The 17933-nt window shown below is 30.5% G+C and overlaps 1 protein-coding gene across 4 annotated transcripts in view; it reads left to right on the forward strand.

Moving 5' to 3' along the window:
- Positions 1-17933, forward strand: part of CaMKII (Calcium/calmodulin-dependent protein kinase II) — a 130274-nt gene that overhangs the window by 66728 nt on the left and 45613 nt on the right. For all 4 annotated transcript variants that reach the window (XM_043046971.3, XM_043046970.3, XM_043046972.3 and 1 more), the window contains exon 4: positions 12941-12995. In XM_043046971.3, the coding sequence (XP_042902905.1) occupies positions 12941-12995 (55 nt within the window). The remainder of the gene's footprint in view (positions 1-12940; positions 12996-17933) is intronic.

Below are 17933 nucleotides of genomic sequence, written 5' to 3' on the forward strand. Positions count from 1 at the left end.
TAAAGAAAATCTATTTACAATTAATATACATGGAGCAGAAGCTCCTGGGGATAAATTCTACGTCATTTTCAAAAAAAACAAGTACGCTACCTTTTGAACGTGTAGCATATAGTTATTATTTCTTTCATGTCATGTGATCTACAATACCCAGACTTCTTTGTTAGAATTTGCACAGTAGGATGGAATCATAAGACCGGATAAAGATGTACTAAGATCCCAAAATATTTATTAATTTGAATGATTTTTCGGTTTCATAAAGGCATTTAACTACGCAGTTATTATGGATTCATTTTTTAAATAAAGATTACGTTTTTATTTAATTAAACTGTGATCCATACGCGAAGAGCTTAGTTTATTGTGTGAAAGAGATTATTTAATGTTCTCATCTGTTAGAAAGGTTAGTCTACAGTTAAAGTATAATTCTTTTAAGGTTTACTTTTAAGCTCCCTTAATTCTATTAAGCTATTATTTTAGATAGCATTCTAAAAGAAGATATTGAAGTGTGGACAAGGGGGATACTGCACATAAAAGAGATATTGCCTTTTGAGGAGAGGGGGACAGGTCTAAGGCAGGGCTAAAGAGAATAGAAGGGCTAGTTCACTACGCTCAGGGACTAATATAGGCTACGACTACGGCTATATTAGTCCCTGACTACGGCTACTATAGGCTATGACTACGCTCTTAGAGCTGAAGTTACGATTTCCCTCCTCATGACGTTACTGTGTCCACAGATCTCGGAGATCACAAGCAAAAATATTATGATAACTTTGCATCTTTCTCTTTGTAAAAATAAGTTAGACTTTTTCTGGTTATTAGCTTTCAAACTTTACGTAATTAACACATTATTTCCGTTCGTAAACATAGTTCAAAAAAACTTTCTTGGCCATTATATTAAAAAAATACCATTTTAAACTTATAAAAATATTTTATTAGTTGGCGAAAATGACACTATAAATACTTTATTTTAAAAAGTTCAGTTTTAACTTTAATTATTAAGAAAAATGAAAGCATATATTGACACTTTTTTTATCTACATATTCTTTCATAACAATAAATTGAGTTAAATATAGAATCCCTGATTTTAAAATATGCCGTTAATAGCAATTTGTTCATACTTAATCATTAGGAAACATCAACCTTAAATGCTAATTACTGAAACAAAATAATAATTTAGGTTCGTAATGACATTAGAAATTTTACAATTGTTTATAGATATTTAAATTTAAGATGATATAATTTATACAGGGCTGATTGTGCTCCGGAAAAAATCCGGATTTCCGGATTTTTCGTCAGCAGTGATCCTGAAGTTTCCGGACATCGAAGGTCCAGACGTTTCAAAAAATTATTGATCACAGAAGTTTCCGGAAATCAAATTTTCAAAGGTGGAACTAAAAAACGCAGTTTATTTTATTAGTTTGTAAAGGAGAGCCAGAGAGATACTTTATAAGCTTATATTCATGATTAATATTCAATTTTTATCAATAAATAGTTGTTATAATCATAAACCCCAGAAAGAAAGACATAAAATTTTAATTACTTCTCCAGGTCATCATAGGTATGTGTAAATGGTAATAGGTATGTGCAAAATTTTAAATATATTTTAAGTAAACTAAGAAATATTGGGAAAAAGGAAGGAAAAAAAACAAACAATGTTTTAATTTTTTTTCTAATTTTTCAATTTAAACCGTTTTTTTTTTTTTTTTTTTTTTTTTTTTAGTGATAAAAAATAACTCAAGAAATTTTCCGGAATTTTGATCTGGGCTCACAATCACCCCTGTTTATAGATATTTAAGTTTAAGACAATATAATTTTTAAAAAAATTGTAAATATTTAGAATAACTACATTAAAAAATATGTTATGAAATTATGATAATTTCAACTATACACTATATATTTTATTTATACTTTTTATTTACGTTTTAATTTTCTCTGACTTTATCCATTTTTAAATTTTTTTCACCTGCCTTTCTTTTTGAAGTAACGAGGCGGTTTCTATTTAGATAATGAATTTTTATAAAAGTTCTTAACGATAGAAAAAACTTATTGCTGTTTTATATTAACTGTGTCATTTCGGAATCTATTCTTTACATAGTTGTTCATTTACTTTAGGGAACACGCTGAAAATTATATTTTTTCCTTTTGTTTTTCTATCAGAATTTTTGCAAGTTGCAATCGCGCAAACTGGCTTTTCGTTAATAGTTTTAAGTTTTTGTAAATTCACTGCAAAAACTGAGGAAAGTCATTATTGAAAATAACAAATGTCTTAGAATATGCCACAAAAAAAATGCTCCAATATTAGTTAGAGCTAGTAAGGCCGAACGCTCTGTTCTTGAAGTAAAAGTGCGTGTTTTACGCCAAAGTGACGTCACTAGAGAAAATTGGAGGATTGGCGCGGCAAGAGTTTCTTCAAAGGAGTGAACCAGCCCTTCTATTCTCCTTAGCCCTGGGTCTAAGGTACCCAAGTAGAAGACCCACATTGACCTTCAAAATCGGCAAAATTCAAGAAATTCACTTCTACTGGTTATAGAAACAAAGTTTTCTTTTATTTCCATGAGCTGCACAATCAGTCTTCCCGATGAGCAGACTTATTGCGTTCTCCAGAAGTGGTATCCACTCTTTCAGGACCACCACAATGGGTGAGATACCGTTGGCCATGTTAATTTAGACGTCTAATTTCTGCCACACTAGATGGCAGCACCGAGACTCTATTTGGATGCTAAAGTGCACTAGGAATTTTATTTTTGCCGGAAATGCCAAGAGCCAATAAGGCACTCCAGGGATCTTTTACATGCCGCATAATCATACGACATGGCCGCTGAGGATTTTCTGCATCCCGAATATAGAAACAACAAAACCCTAAAAAAGGAGTATCCTAAAAAAAATTTTTTTTTAAACTGGAATCCATAAAGAAAACTGTTTCAAAAATCTTGAGTAATTAAATAAATTAGTATAATATTTCTATGTGCAATAAATAACTGTAAATTTATGGAAAGCAGTAAAAAAAAATTTAAATTCATAAATTGTACTAAAAATTAAACAGGTATGTTATAAACAGGGTTTGAAAAATCTCAGCCCACCTAAATTTTTCATCAAGAACCTGGGATTTATTCTGTTTTTGATGAAAATCCCAAGTTTTTTCAAAAATACTTTAAATTTTTATTCCTGAGTACTGAACAAGACAGTTGAATATTGGTAATAATTTATTACTTGTTTTGTTACAATGGAAATTTAAGTTTTAGATTATTACGCTATTATTTTTATTTCTTAAGGATAAGCAGAATGTTACATAAAAATTTAAATCTACTCAATTAAACAATCCCAAACTTTTTATTATTAATGTGCAAAACCTTTTTTCGTTTTGATCTTTCTTTTAAAAAGTATAAAAATTATTAAGAAACATTTTGAATTGTTAAGATATTTAAATCACTTTTTTATTAGTTGCCCAATACGATTCACTACAAAATTATTTAAAAAAAAAAAGAAAAAATTCTGCTCATTTTTTTTGAATTCTCTACTTTAAGTACTCATATCTTGCGCAGTTTTAATTTTTTTTTTTTAAATTTTAAATCAATAATTTTGTAATTGATTTTAAAATACTCCGAAAAATTTGTTTAATGCCATTGAATATTTTTAAAGTAATATTAAAAAAACTTAAGACAAAAAACAAATTAGTTTTTTATGAAAATTTCCATTTCTCCATTACTCTCGGTATATGAAATTTTATGTAGTTTTAAAAATAATTTAAGTAATCAATGCAAGTTGCAAGCTTATTTCTTGATTTTTCTAGCATAAGGTGTTCTCAAATACTTGTTTTCTTTTGTAATTTATTGTTGGTTCTGAAACCTCTAAAAGCTTTAAATCTTATTGCTAAGTTTGAAAACTTGCATGAACTAAACACCTCTAAAATTACAAAATAATCCTTTAAGTATTTCTTAAGAAATTTAATAAAATTTCAAATGCTGAAAATGTCTCCTCCATTATTGTAGAGCAGTGTGTGTTTATGAAAGGCATTATAATGACAGAATTAATGAAGCAAAAATAATGTCAATTACGGTAAACCAACCAGTGAAGGAACACTACCCAGTGAAGGAACATTTCATATATATTGATTAAAAATATGAATTTGAAAGTTTTTCTTTAGATTGATTGGCAATAATAGCTTACTGCCAAACAATAGGAAGTCATCTAGCAATATTTTAGATTACCTCGTTAAATGAACTTCTCTGGAAAAATTGTTGAATTTGTTTTAATCTCAGCAACACCTTGTTTCTTGAAAAAATTATAAGGTGAGAGTTTGTATTTATATGCTTGAAGTGGAATTAATTGCATGTAATAATTTTATTTTTCTCACTGTGAAAAAGAGAATTCAAAATATAGTTATTGAAGTTACGTTTTATTTATTTTTTAAGCATCATAGCATAATAAAGTACTTAGATAAGGGGGTGTTTATTCACTGGATCACCAAACGATGAAAAACCAGTGAAGGAACAAGTGTTCCTTTACTGGGTTTTTTTCTAAGTTAATGAAAATAAAAGATAAACTTTCATTTTCTTTTACCTTTAGTGATGTTCCGCATCATAAGTATGTTAAAAATACGAAAAACAACTTCTAACCAGTGAGGGAACAGGCATGTTCCTTTACTGGGCATAGATTTCCCAGTGAATGAACTTATGTGTTAATATGTTCACACTTTAATTTTGATTTCATGATTACAAAAAAAATTTAACATTTTCCAAGTATTTATACGTTATAATTTCAAGAATAGGCTTGTTTTTAAATATTTGTATGGCTTATAAATTCATAAAGAGCATTAAAAAATAACCAAAATTAAGTGTTCCTTTACTGGGTGTTCCTTCACTGATAAGAGCTGTTCCTTCTCTTGGTCTTCTTTCTACTTGTTATTTGAACCTCCAAAACTTTAAAACAATATTATGTAAGCTGTCTACAATTTTTTTACATAATTTGCAATTAGTAACAAATATGTTGACACTGTCATTTAACTAAAATTACCAATTTTGAAATTAATATGATTTTTTAAAAGGCAAGCGAAGCTTAAGTGTTCCTTCACTGGTTAGTTTACCCTATATGTATTTTTTTATTATTCTTTGTTGCCCGTTCCGGTGGCTTTATGTTATTAAATTAATCGAATCGCGTTTTTTTTTGTATTATTCATTATCAATTGGCATGCTTGCAATCAACTCAGGATAGTCGAAATAAGTAATTTTCTTCGATGCCTCTTGAAGGGGGCCGAATGACATTTATTATCACAGTATCGGTATTAAAACTACTCAGTATTGGTACGGTTTTAATAATTGCCAAATATATCACAATAATACCCTGAAGATTTCAGTATTGTGCAAAATAAAGCTGACATTTTAAAATCAAATAAAATTTTTATGAGACCTTAATAGGGTATTTAGAGCATTTAATTTACTGAAATGTTTATAAGTAGTGGTGGGAAAAAGTTCTTTTTAATTCAATAAATTATTCACTAAATCTAATTTATTAAATTATTTATGCACTATCTTTGTTACCACTGGGAATACATTTCTGAAACAACAGAAAGCCGACAAATCGAATTCTTATCAAAACCTGTAGAATTAATTAAGCATAATCTGCAATTTCCCCTTAACGAATTTCCCATTCACTTTTTTCTCAAATAACTTTACATGCAGCTTTTTTGTTTAATTAATACATATTACCAATATTAATTAAGCGTTGAATTCAATAATAAAACGGTGATTTTTTTTAATACTGTTCCCCAAAACGAATAATTATCTCCATTAAATTTGCTTTTTAATAGATATGTTACTCTTTTTTTTTGTTTAAATTAACATACTATCAGCATTAATTAAGCGTCATTGTCGTCTGTAATGATATGGCAATTTTTTACGGTTACTCTTGAAGAATAAGTTCCTTTCAGTACATAGATTATTTCTTTTATTTTAATATGCATGTATTACCTAATTTAAGAATCATTGGCATCAATAATAGTATGGCGAATTTTTACGTTTCTCCTAAATAAATTTCACTTTTCCATTAAATTTGCTTTTAAGTACATAACTATTTTTTTTTAAAAATTTCAATTACCGTTGGTTTTAAATTATTTATTTTTATAGAAACACATTTAAAAAGAATTACACTATAAAACAAACTAAATAAAAATAGTGCGTGGAGTCCCTCCGCGCGGAAGAAGTTAAACTTCGCAACCTGCGACGGTAATAGTAGAAGAATCAGCAGTCGTAGAAGGATCACTAGTTCTATTCAACGACTCTTTTTCCTGCTCCGCTCGCTTCCGTGCTCTGTAATCACGGTAATATTGTGCATTTTTCCTTCGTGGACCTCTTGAACCAGTGGAAGTGCTTGTGGTTGCCTCATCGTCTCGCCCTGGTAAATGTATTTGTATTAATTAAGGCTCCTATACTATTCAGGGGCTCTAGTATTAATAATGTATGTGAATGCGTCATAATGTAATTTCAGAAGAGAAAACCTAACAATCAATTGATATTCACAAGAGACGTACAGTCCGCAAAAAAAAAAAGATATCACCCTGAATAACTTTTGTTCTAATGATCGGATTTTAACGATCTAAGTGTCAATCTTAATGGTTCCTGGGGGTGACCTCAAATATGCTAATTAATTAGTGCTAACTATTAATTAAGTTACGAAATCAGACACAAAAACGTACTTTCTCTGAATAAACATGCATTTTTTTTTACATATTTGGAATCCTGACCCTTAAAATAGGGGGGGTAGACAAAATTTCGAAAAAAATGGGTTGTAAATTAGGTCGCAATAAGGATTTATATATCTGGCGATGGTTTAAAAATATGCCAAATTACCTCGCCATAGAAGGAGAAATAATTTATAACAACCATAAAGAAACTGAATGAATGACAAGATGGGAAAAGATAGTGCTTCTCGTTGCTAAGCAACCAAAAGAATTTTTCGCGTTGCTTTCTGGGCTTTTTTTTTTTTTTTTGAAAAATGAAAATGAAAGATGAAAATTAAAATGAAAGATGAAAAAGAATTTTTTTGAAAGATGAAAATTACGAGTTGATGTTATTTACACACTCCTTTCGTTAGTTCTTTAAAAAGATTAAAAGAAAATTAGGTTTATAATACCCTTAATTAAACAAGAGTAACAATTGTTACAGTTTTTACAATACTTTTTCAACTCTGACACTCTTTTCATGAGATAACTTCTTTTGCCAACGATTTTGTCCCTTTTTTTTTGTTAGTTGAAACCAGCTTACGCGTTCTTGTAATTTTTACATTTTATCTTTGAAATTTCAATCTCGAAAGACATGCATGAAGTGACGCCTAGTCCAAAGAATCTAAGTTAAATAGTTGTAAGGCCGATTATTACGAAAACAATTAACTACTCTGGTTCAATGAAACAATTACAGTAAAACTTGTGTAAGTTGACCACTTCATGTGCCTTGTTTTAGTGGCCAACGTAGACAAGTGGTAAACTTATAGAAGGGGTGGGACATTGTTTACTTTTTCGTTTCCTACATGTTGCTATACATTTAAATTTTTTTTTTACTTGACTTAAGAATTTGATTTAGCAAATGGCCAAATGAATATCTCAAGAAATGTGTTTAAACCTAAACGAACTTCAATTTGTTACACAGAAATAAATTTTAATATTTAACTAACTTTTTAAAAAAAAATTATTTTGTTAGTTATGCATGTGAAGTGTTTAATAAAAATAATTTCTTAAAATATCAGAACACGAAAACATTGAAAACTTTAACAAAACAAAATTATTTCAACACTTCAAAATTTATTCTGTTATTACTACACATATAAGCCTATTTGCTCACTATTGCAACTGGAAGAGCAACTTTTCAACTAACACACCTGTTTTTAATGAATGAATGAACGAAATGGTCAAAAGCTGACTCCCTACAGTTTCCCCAGATGGTCAACTCACAAAAGGGTTTAGATTAGCTTTTTACACTATTTCACCAAACAAGTGAAATATTAACATACATTGCAAAATGACAGAAAATTTTCTGAATTTTTTTTTCTGGTCAACTTATGAGGGTTTTAGAATAGAATTTCATAATACTCCTAGACAAAATTAACTTATTTCAGTGGTCAACATACAAGATAGACAGGTGGTCAAGTTACAAAGGTTTTGCTTCTTTATTATGTAGGAAAATTTCCGTTCTTGATAATTGAGGTCAACTTATTCAGGTGTAAAACTTACAAGTGTAGTCAACTTGGCAGGTTTCACTGTATAAATAAATCATTAATATTCTTGTTTTTTTATTACGAAATATTAGGAGAAATTTGTATACATAATTTCTTCAAAACGTGTGTTAAAACTATGATTATTAAACTAAACTAAACTAAGTTAAAACTAAGTTATTTAAGAAGAAGAAAGTCAAATGGAGTAAAAGAACAATTTTTGAGATGATGATTCTAAAAATAGCACGTTTTTCAAATCTTTTTACAATTTTTTATTTTAGTAGTTGTTTAACAAAACAAGGCATATCGAACATTTTCCTGATATAGCAATATTTTTTTGAACTGTGCAAAAGTTGAGAAATCATACAAACAACTTCTTAAGCAAATATTTTCAACTTTTTAAAACAAAAGGGTAACTTTCTTTAGGTTAGCGCACAAGAATAACTTTCACTGTCGAAATAAAATTGCATGCCACAAAAGGGTAACTTAAAAGGGTTAGCGCACAAGATTTTCTTTGAATGTTGAATTAAAATTGCATGCCCATAGTTTTTTGTTCATTTAAAAAACAAAACAATCTGTTAAATTTTTCCCCTGTGCGCATATACGCATTTACTTTTCATTACTCGAATAAATAAGAAGCAATAAAAAAAAAAATAATAATAATTTATCTTCATTTTTCGTAAACAATAGTATTTTTAGTAAATAGTCAGCTGTTCTGCTTCGAATGATATTGTGTGTGATCAGTAGAATATTTTTAATTTCTTAACAAGATTTAATTCTCAGATACCTGGCAATAATTCTAAGTTTTCTTTCAATAAGAACTTAGCAATAATTTAAAAAGTAATTTTACTTTAAAGAAAAACATAAGTTAAAGTACTTAAACGATTGATTAGTATATTATTGGAAAAAAATATACATAATAGAATTTAAAAAAAATTGCATTAAAATTCAATAAAAAAGTTAGAAAAATAATTCTGCGAAACACGCACAGACAGGTAATTTACAAATTTATTTTAAGATTAAGGTTATATATAAGATGTAAAGAAGTTTTAAAAAACTCTACTCTAAACTCAGCTGCACGACAGCCCATGGAGGGCCAAGGCCTACTGTGCCCATCTCAGTTTTCTGGACCTAGGGCTCTGGGGTGCAGGAGCAGATGTTCCGGTCAGGTGGTCAGCCGAACGCGGAACCCCCAGTGTTTAGTTCCCAACCATGCTTGGTACTTATTTATCGACCCACTGAAGGGAAGAAAGGCTGAGTCAGCCTTGCCCGGCCCGAGGAACGACAGCGCGAAGCGCTACCGCTCAGCCACCGGACGAAGTTTTAAGATGATTAAAAATGTTGACTACGCATTCGTATTAATAATTATAAAATATATATTCAAGAAATTGATAAATATATTATTCCAAATCTATGCATACGTATGTATATTATTGAAATTGTATCAGTTATTGAAAAAGAAAATCAAAAATTAAAAAATAATCACATTAAGTAAGCACAATCTGGTGCATAATCATATTCTATCAGAAGCACGCCTTTATAAAACTAGACATTCGTTGAATAAAGTGTTTTTTATTCAAAATGTTTTATTTATAATTTCTTTACTAAATTACAAATAAATTATTAAATGACTAAAAAGAAACATCGTATTTTATAGTTTGAAAGAAATAAAAATAAAAAGATTAGCAAACGATTATTAGCGAAAAAAATATGAATGAAATTTTAAACTACGCGCGAGAAGTCAAGTTCCTCGCAAGTTTATCACATTTTAATATTAATCGCCCCATTTAATCATTTTTTTATTGTCGCCAAATTATTTTTTTAAAAATAATTAATTTTAATTTTTTTCAGCTTCTAATAAATAAAAACAGTTGAAACTTTAGATTTTTCTATTGAAAAATATGTAGATTATTATGGTATAAAAAAATTCATACCTAATAATTCAAAATTTTTTCATCCTCAATTTAATTAAATAATAAAAAATAATTAATAATTATTAAAAATTATTTTTTTCATGAAATTATCTTTGGGTAAATGAGTTTTATGAGTGGGCGCAATTTTCTTCAAATTGCTTTATAAGTTTTGAAAATATGACTGAAAACGTAAAAAGGGAAATTAACATTAACGGGTACGAACTTTGGATCGCTCTCCTGACCAAACTATGGGGACCATATTTCCCAGATTGCGGCTACCCCCTATATTTTGAAGCTTAGAAATCCAAATATGTAAAAAAAAATACATGTTTATTCAGAGAAAGTACGTTTTTGTGTCTGATTTCGTAACTTAATTAATAGTTAGCACTAATTAATTAGCATATTTGAGGTCACCCCCGGGAACCATTAAGATCGACACTTAGATCGTGAAAATCCGATCATTAGAACAAAAGTTATTCAGGGTGATATCTTTTTTTTTTTGCCGACTGTACCTTGACATAACCTTAAATCCGTCGCATTGTCCTTGGGACTGTTTTCACTCATTTTTTACAATTGTTATCCACTAAATTTGAAAATAAAAAATACTACCCTATTAAATTATATGCGTATCAAAATAAACTAAAAAAATATTTACAGAAAAACAATACTTTTATTATTTTTATGCTAGTGAGAACCAAAACAATATGGAAATGAATGAGGGAAAACTGGATCCTACCTCGTGATTTCTCGGCCAATAAAAATGTAGCGTTAAACGTTTAACGCAACCTTGTTGGAAGTCGCATAAGAAGTATAACTTCAAAAACACGTTTTACTAGATAACTTAAATATTAACGCGATTTTAAAATCAAACATAGAGATTCGTATTCACACTTTTAAAACAAATATCGATATTTGTATTCATGCGACTTTAAAATCAAATATTGTGATTCGTTTTCACGAGATTTTAAAATCAAACATCGTGATTCGTATTAATACGTTTTTAAAATCAAGCAACGAGATTTGAATTCACGCAATTTTTTAAATTGAATGCGAGATTCGTATTCGGTTGATATACTTGGGTTAGATATTACAATATCGTGAGTAGAAGCCACAATGGCTCAGGGGATAGAGCATTCGCTTTCCAATAAGGCGAACCGGGTTCGAATCTCAGTCGATAGGAATTCCTCATCCGGCTGGCACCAAACCACAGTGCTGACGTAAAAATATCCTCGGTGGTAGACGGATCACGGGTTACAGTCAGGCTAACCGAGGGAGGTTCTGATCTTCTCCATATAACGCAAATGCGGGTTAGCCCCATCAAAAAGTCCTCCACGAAGGCAAATATCTCCCAATACTCGATCCAGGAGTTCCCTTGTCTTCTGGATTGGGTTCAAAATTACAAGGCTACGGAGTTGAACATTAGTAATCGTAAACCCATAAAATTGGGTGGGCTGTTCAACGACGGTTATAAAATACAAAATATCGTGAATATGAGCCATGATGGCTCAGGGGATAGAGGTCCAATGAGGTGAATCGGGTTGGAACCCCAGCAATGGCTGGTCCATACGAATTCTGCATCCGGCTTGCACCGACCACAGTGCTGACGTAAAAATATCCTCAGTGGTCGACGGTTCATGGGTTAGAGTCCTTGCCGCCAGTCTAATCGTGGGAGGTTTTCCTTACCATGTAACGCAAATGCGTGTTAGTTTCATGAAAAAGTCTTCCTCGAAGGAAAAACTTTCTCTCAATACTTGATCCAGGAGTTTCCTTGTCTTCTGGATTGGGTTCAAAATTACGAGGCTACGGAGTTGAACATTAGTAATCGTAAACCCATAAAATTGTGTGGGCTGTTCAACGAGATTTAAAGAATAAAATATCGTGAATATTATACAGAGCGATAATTACTGAATACTATTGTCAATGTTGCTATTTGGGTAACATAAATATTGACACCAATGTAGAAATAGGATTATTATAGAAAATATCGCATTATATTTTTGACAATGCATATTGATGTTAAAATTTGTTCCCCTTTGTCATGAGTGGCTATGTTTATGTGGGTAACTACTCTAAAAAGCAATTGTTAGCATATGATCTGCATAACTGATAAGTGGAAGATGAAAAGTTGGGTACCAAAAGTGAATGTATGCCCGAAACGTACAAAAATTATATATTTGAGTTCACATAGACTTAGATAATTTTGGGTCTCGATATTAAGACAAGTTAATAATAGCGAAAATATTTCGTCTAGGCTTAAAAAAATTAAATAAAACTTGTTGGCAAGCTTAAGTCCATTTTAATTACCAATTGGATGCTTGCAGTTCGAAAAGAAGAAGACCCCCATACCCACACTATGACGTCAGCTAATCTTTATCAGCGAAATGGCTTATTAAAGTTGAGCTTCTCTACATAAGTTAGAATGTTAATTAACGATAAATTAATTAAATGCTGAGCCCTATCGAATTAGTTGAAATATAATTCTTTTATTTAACTTAGATTAATTAATTGTTTGTGTATTTTATTGTAACCTTGATATATTTTTGTTTTTTGTATCTGGCAACTTTGATGCATTATTAGTTTGTTTATGTTCCACGCGACTTAGTGCCTGTCTTTGTGTTAAGTCTCTATGTAAATATATAGTGAAAGAATTGAAATCTTTGAAAAAAATTCTTTGTAAAAGAATTTAAAACGCGTTCTTTCATTATTGTAGGGTAGTGGGTATATACTTTTTATCTAATTTTTCCTATGTGTGTGTTCTTGTATTACTGAGACAGATTTTATGTTTCATGTTGGATTTTGAAAGTTTTTTTTTTTCTTTTCTCTTTTAGTTCGATTACATGACAGTATTCAAGAAGAAGGTTACCATTACTTAATATTCGATTTGTGAGTATTTATTTCATATCTATTTTGAAACAAACATCACTAATTACTGTGCTAAGTATTGTGTCCTTCAGCGATGTTTCGTCTGGTCGAAATGTTTTGGGCACAAGATGGTGTCTATAGTTTATCTAATGTAAGAACTCCCTTAGCCATTCGTTTGAACCCTTGGCGGTAACTATGGTAACGAGGTATAACTATTTTAAGTAGGGATTAGCCCTAGAGTGAAGAGAAACTACCCTCCCTGAAATGCGCTATTCTTGTTTCCATAGCAGCAAACGGCCTCAGATTTTGTGGCGGGGGAGTTCTTACCGTAGACAAACTATACTATGTATGACTTGCTGGTGTGATTCTCGTATTTCCTTAATTTCCTCTGTGGACGTCTTATTTTCTCTCCCTCCCCTGAGAAATTTTTTTCAGCAAGATAGGATTGTTTTTCCGCTTGCCCTTTTTGAGATGAATGGCCTGTTGTGGGTCGAATTGGGTACTGATTCGATGAATTGATTCGGTGATTCGAATCACCAATGTGAACTGATTCTATTGATTCGAATCACTTAGCTGATTCGTTTTGCCCAACTCTAGCTGTGGATGGAGCCTCTGAACTATTTCGTTTTATCTGTAAATATTTGTCTCAACTCAGGTCGAAACCAGGAAAGATATTTCAACCGACCATCGAGGTCTTCTTGTTTCTTTGTGAGCGAGAGATGTTTCAGAACCAGTATGTATTTAGATTTGAAGCATAGTAGCTTCAAATATTTACGTTTTTGGCTCTCAAATCAGATTAACAGTCAGCTACCATCGAGGCCCCAAAAATACTTTCTAGTTAAAAAGATACTTCCATACTTATAAGTATCAAATTTCCGGGAATCGAGGGAGCATCTAGTTCATAGTGAACTTCATCACGTCACCGAATGAAAAGATGACTAGTTGTCCAGTCTCTTTGTTGGATAAAAACAAGATTTGCTGTTTCTTAAGAACGCAACTTCCGTTACGTCACTATTGTCCTGTCAGATTTGGAATTATTCTGAATCTACAGTATAATTTGAAAATCTAGTGGTGATCACTGGTGGCCAATCGCAGAAAAGAAACGGAAATCTCCCATTGCCAGAGGAATTTTTTCTGTGATTTGAGAAATTTCAATGCACATCAACCAATTTTCATCGTCAGTGACCAAATCCAAGCATTTTTTTACAATCAGTCCCTGTGGCAGAATTCGAGCTATCTGCAACAAAACTCTCTAGCACTAATATCTTTCTGCAAGATACTTTTAATAATAACAAATACATATGTGACTAATTTAAAATAACAAAAGTGCTATGTTTACAAAAAAAACTATATATATATATATATATATATATATATATATATATATATATATATATATATATATATATATATATATATATATATATATATATATATATATATATATATATATATATATATATATATATATATATTTAATTGAACATGCAATAATTTTTTATTCTAATATTATGGGTGATATTCTGGCATTTTTTTGGAGGGGGGGGGAGCACAAATTATTTCTTTCACCTCATTTTCTAAATAATCTTCTCAACAACAAAAAAAATAATTAAATAACATGAAATTCGTTGCAGTAATTGCCGAAGAAAAAGATCGACGACGAAGTCACGCGAATCGTAATCCTCAAAAAGGGGTTACCCAAATGCGTGTTTCGTTTCGAGATTAGGCTGTTGTAATAAATAATATCGTATAAAAAACATTGGACTTAAAAACTATTCAGAAATCAATAGCAATTACTGCCAAAAATTCGATAGAATTATTGCCTTAATAAATAAATACTTAAATGCACGATTCGAATTTTCCATATTGTTTAAAACGTATTGGGATATTTAAAAACCACGTGAAAATCAATTTCAATAAATGCCGAAAATACAATTGAAACATTACATCGATTTACGAAACTATCGACATAAATTGAGCTCGTCAAAAAGTGATTATCGAAATGCATGATTCAAATTTTGCGTGTAAATTTCTGTAGAAAAGAAAACTACAATTTTTTATTTTTCAAACGAAAAATCTTTCTCTGTAACGCTCTGCGACAATGTTTCCGTGTCACTGTGATTCTGCCACTGGTTAATAGGTTAATTAGTGCAATGTACCAATTATTTACTTATTATTAAATAATTATTTAGATTATTATTTGGTACATTTCAATTACCAAATGACGAATTTCCGTCATATAGTTGTTGAACTGATGCATTTTCTTCATTTGGATGGATATATGTTAAAAAAAAAAAGTAACTCTCGTTTTTTATACATTTTCGTCGTTTGTTAAGGACCAGATATTTCGTTCATAGAGAATCTTGCCTTTTGCAAAGTGTACCTTTTTAATCTAAATAAACCTTATTTAACATATATTTTATACCCAATATGTTAATTCTTTTGTTCTATGCTAGTTTGACAATCATTCTGTGTAGTTAGTTATTATCTTCGTCTGAAACAAATTTACATAAACTAGTTATTCTAGAAGCTTCTTAAATTTATTAACTAACTACTATACGATTGTTACTATAAAAATAGTGCCGAGAAAAAAGATACAGCAGCCTATATTCTGTTGATATGCGTCTTCTGTTGTTTACATAGAATAGCTGATTAAGCTGAACATTAAATTTTTAAGCAATTGTTGGATATAGTGCGCAAATGCGAAACTGAAATACCGTCCACAGAAGAGTCGGCATTTTCCCCAGAAGAAAAGCGAAAGAAACTGAACTAGTAGAAAATTCCAAAAATAATCAATAGAATTGTTAAGCAATAAATGTTATAATTTTTTTTTTAAAGTTTTTCACATACAGGTATACCTGTATACTCTTTTAAAAAAATTAATTTCAAATTATTCATTTTAGTTTCATGCGAATTTTAAAATCTAGGTATCGTATTTAAGAGTTGGTTTAAGTTCCCGTAGTTTACGGTAATTGATTTTAAAAATTTATATGCAATTTGTATTTTTGAATTGAATATGCGGTTTGTTGGTCAAGAAGCACTAAATAGTTAAGTTTTATTTTGTTTAGCGTTTTTGAAAAGTGCTTAAAGGTGCTTATTTTCGATTTTTGTTTTCTAAAAGCCCTGAAAGGTGCTTTTTTCATTGGTTGTTTTTAAAATGTGATTAATTTTCTCTTTTCGAAAATGAGATTTTTTTTCTTTTCTTTACCATGTCGATTTTCGTCACGTATTATACAAAAGCGTGCTTTTCACATTGTTCTATTCAACGTTTTCACAATTCATTCAACCACTATCTATTTCGGCGTACCGACGGTCCATAGCGTATGAAAGTGTCAATCATTTTACATATTTGATGAGATATTTGCAAGTCCGCTTGTGCATCTACTGAGCTGAGTTTGGTGACATTGCACTCTCATGTGCAACTCTGCTGAAATTTGCTAGAGATTCTCAGTTTCTACCCTCTGATATCGAATCAAAAAATCTCTTCATTTAATAATGGTTAATGTAATAATGTACATTAATGTAAAGTGCTTTGTCAGAAACTAGTTATTTTATCATGATCATGTTAAGTCTTTGAAAATTATTTTAAGATATGATATAATTAAAGATAGGGTGTAGTTAAAAAAGTAAATTGAATCATAGTTGTTTAAAAAATAAATATGCTTTTTACTCATATGCTTAATTATTTTGCTTAAAAAGTAATGATTTTACTTATTTATTTTAATTTTTATCATTATCATAGTTGGCCAGACAGCCCAATGTTGGCCAAAGCCTATGTGGGCATATAGACGATTCAGTTTAGTCACATATTTTAAAAATAGCATTAGTAATATTTTCTAGCTTATAGCTCTAATCAAAAAAGTTGTTTATTGCGCATTCTGTAATACTTAATTATTTTTTATTCGTTGTGCCGAGTTCTCTGAATGGATTATGTCACCAAATTGGTATTTCTAAGGTTGTCTGAAGCAGCGCGTTTATTTTGTTTATAGTTATGCTTTTAAAATAGGTTATTATGAAACTAAATAATTTAAAATCAACGGTAATGTGAAGAAAAAAAAAGTTTTGTATTGAAAAGCAAAATTAACGAAGTGATACTAATTCATTGAGGATAAACATTAAAAAAACGCCAATATTATTATTGATGCCAATGATAATTAGTTTCGGTAATAGTTACTAACTGAAGCAAAATAATGAGATATGTAATATAAGTAATGTAAAGATAAAATTAATGGGGAAATGTTTTTAATGTTGGAAGAATGTTAATTCTTTCATGAGAGCGGAAACAATCGGCAAACTGTTATTGGCACCAATGATGCTTAATTTTGGTAACAGGCACTACTGCCATCATAGTGCAATTTTATAAGGTACCTAATATAGGTACGAAGTATTTTATGGGTAAACTTGATGCCGCATCATTTTCATGATGTAATTTTACAGCTTCTCTAAGAAATTATTCTTTTATTGAATTGAAAGTAGTAGCTTGATTGTTGTCTTATACAAACTGAATCTTTGATGGAATGAACTATGAATTACTAATTACTTGTTTTGCTTAATGTAATAGCCTAAAGCCACCTTTTTTTTTATGTATTTCGAATGGCAAAGGAAAATGACTAACTCTTATAAGATTAACAAAGAACAGGAATTAAAAAAGAAAACAATAAGAGAAAAATTCAACGTCCCATCAGCAGATGTCGCCCCTATCGCTTCAGCTCGGAGCCCCCACGCAGAGCCATGCATCCCAGCAAATAGTTCCTGTCCATGATTTCGGCTCTTCCACAAAGTGGACACTGGGCCCACGTCCAAGAGGTCGTGGGTTCGATCCCCGCCGGCCGAAGACTCCCCGTGTAGTAAATGACGTCTGATGCACGATAAATCTGTCGGGTCACAAAGTTCTCCATGTTCCCATAAAAACTCGTACTTCTGGGGATGCAGGAAATTCTTTGTCTTCTGGATTGGATT

The sequence above is a fragment of the Parasteatoda tepidariorum genome, chromosome 6, assembly GCF_982258835.1.
Source record: "Parasteatoda tepidariorum strain Cologne lab strain chromosome 6, Ptep-v5.0, whole genome shotgun sequence".
NCBI classification, from domain to species: Eukaryota; Metazoa; Arthropoda; class Arachnida; order Araneae; family Theridiidae; genus Parasteatoda; species Parasteatoda tepidariorum.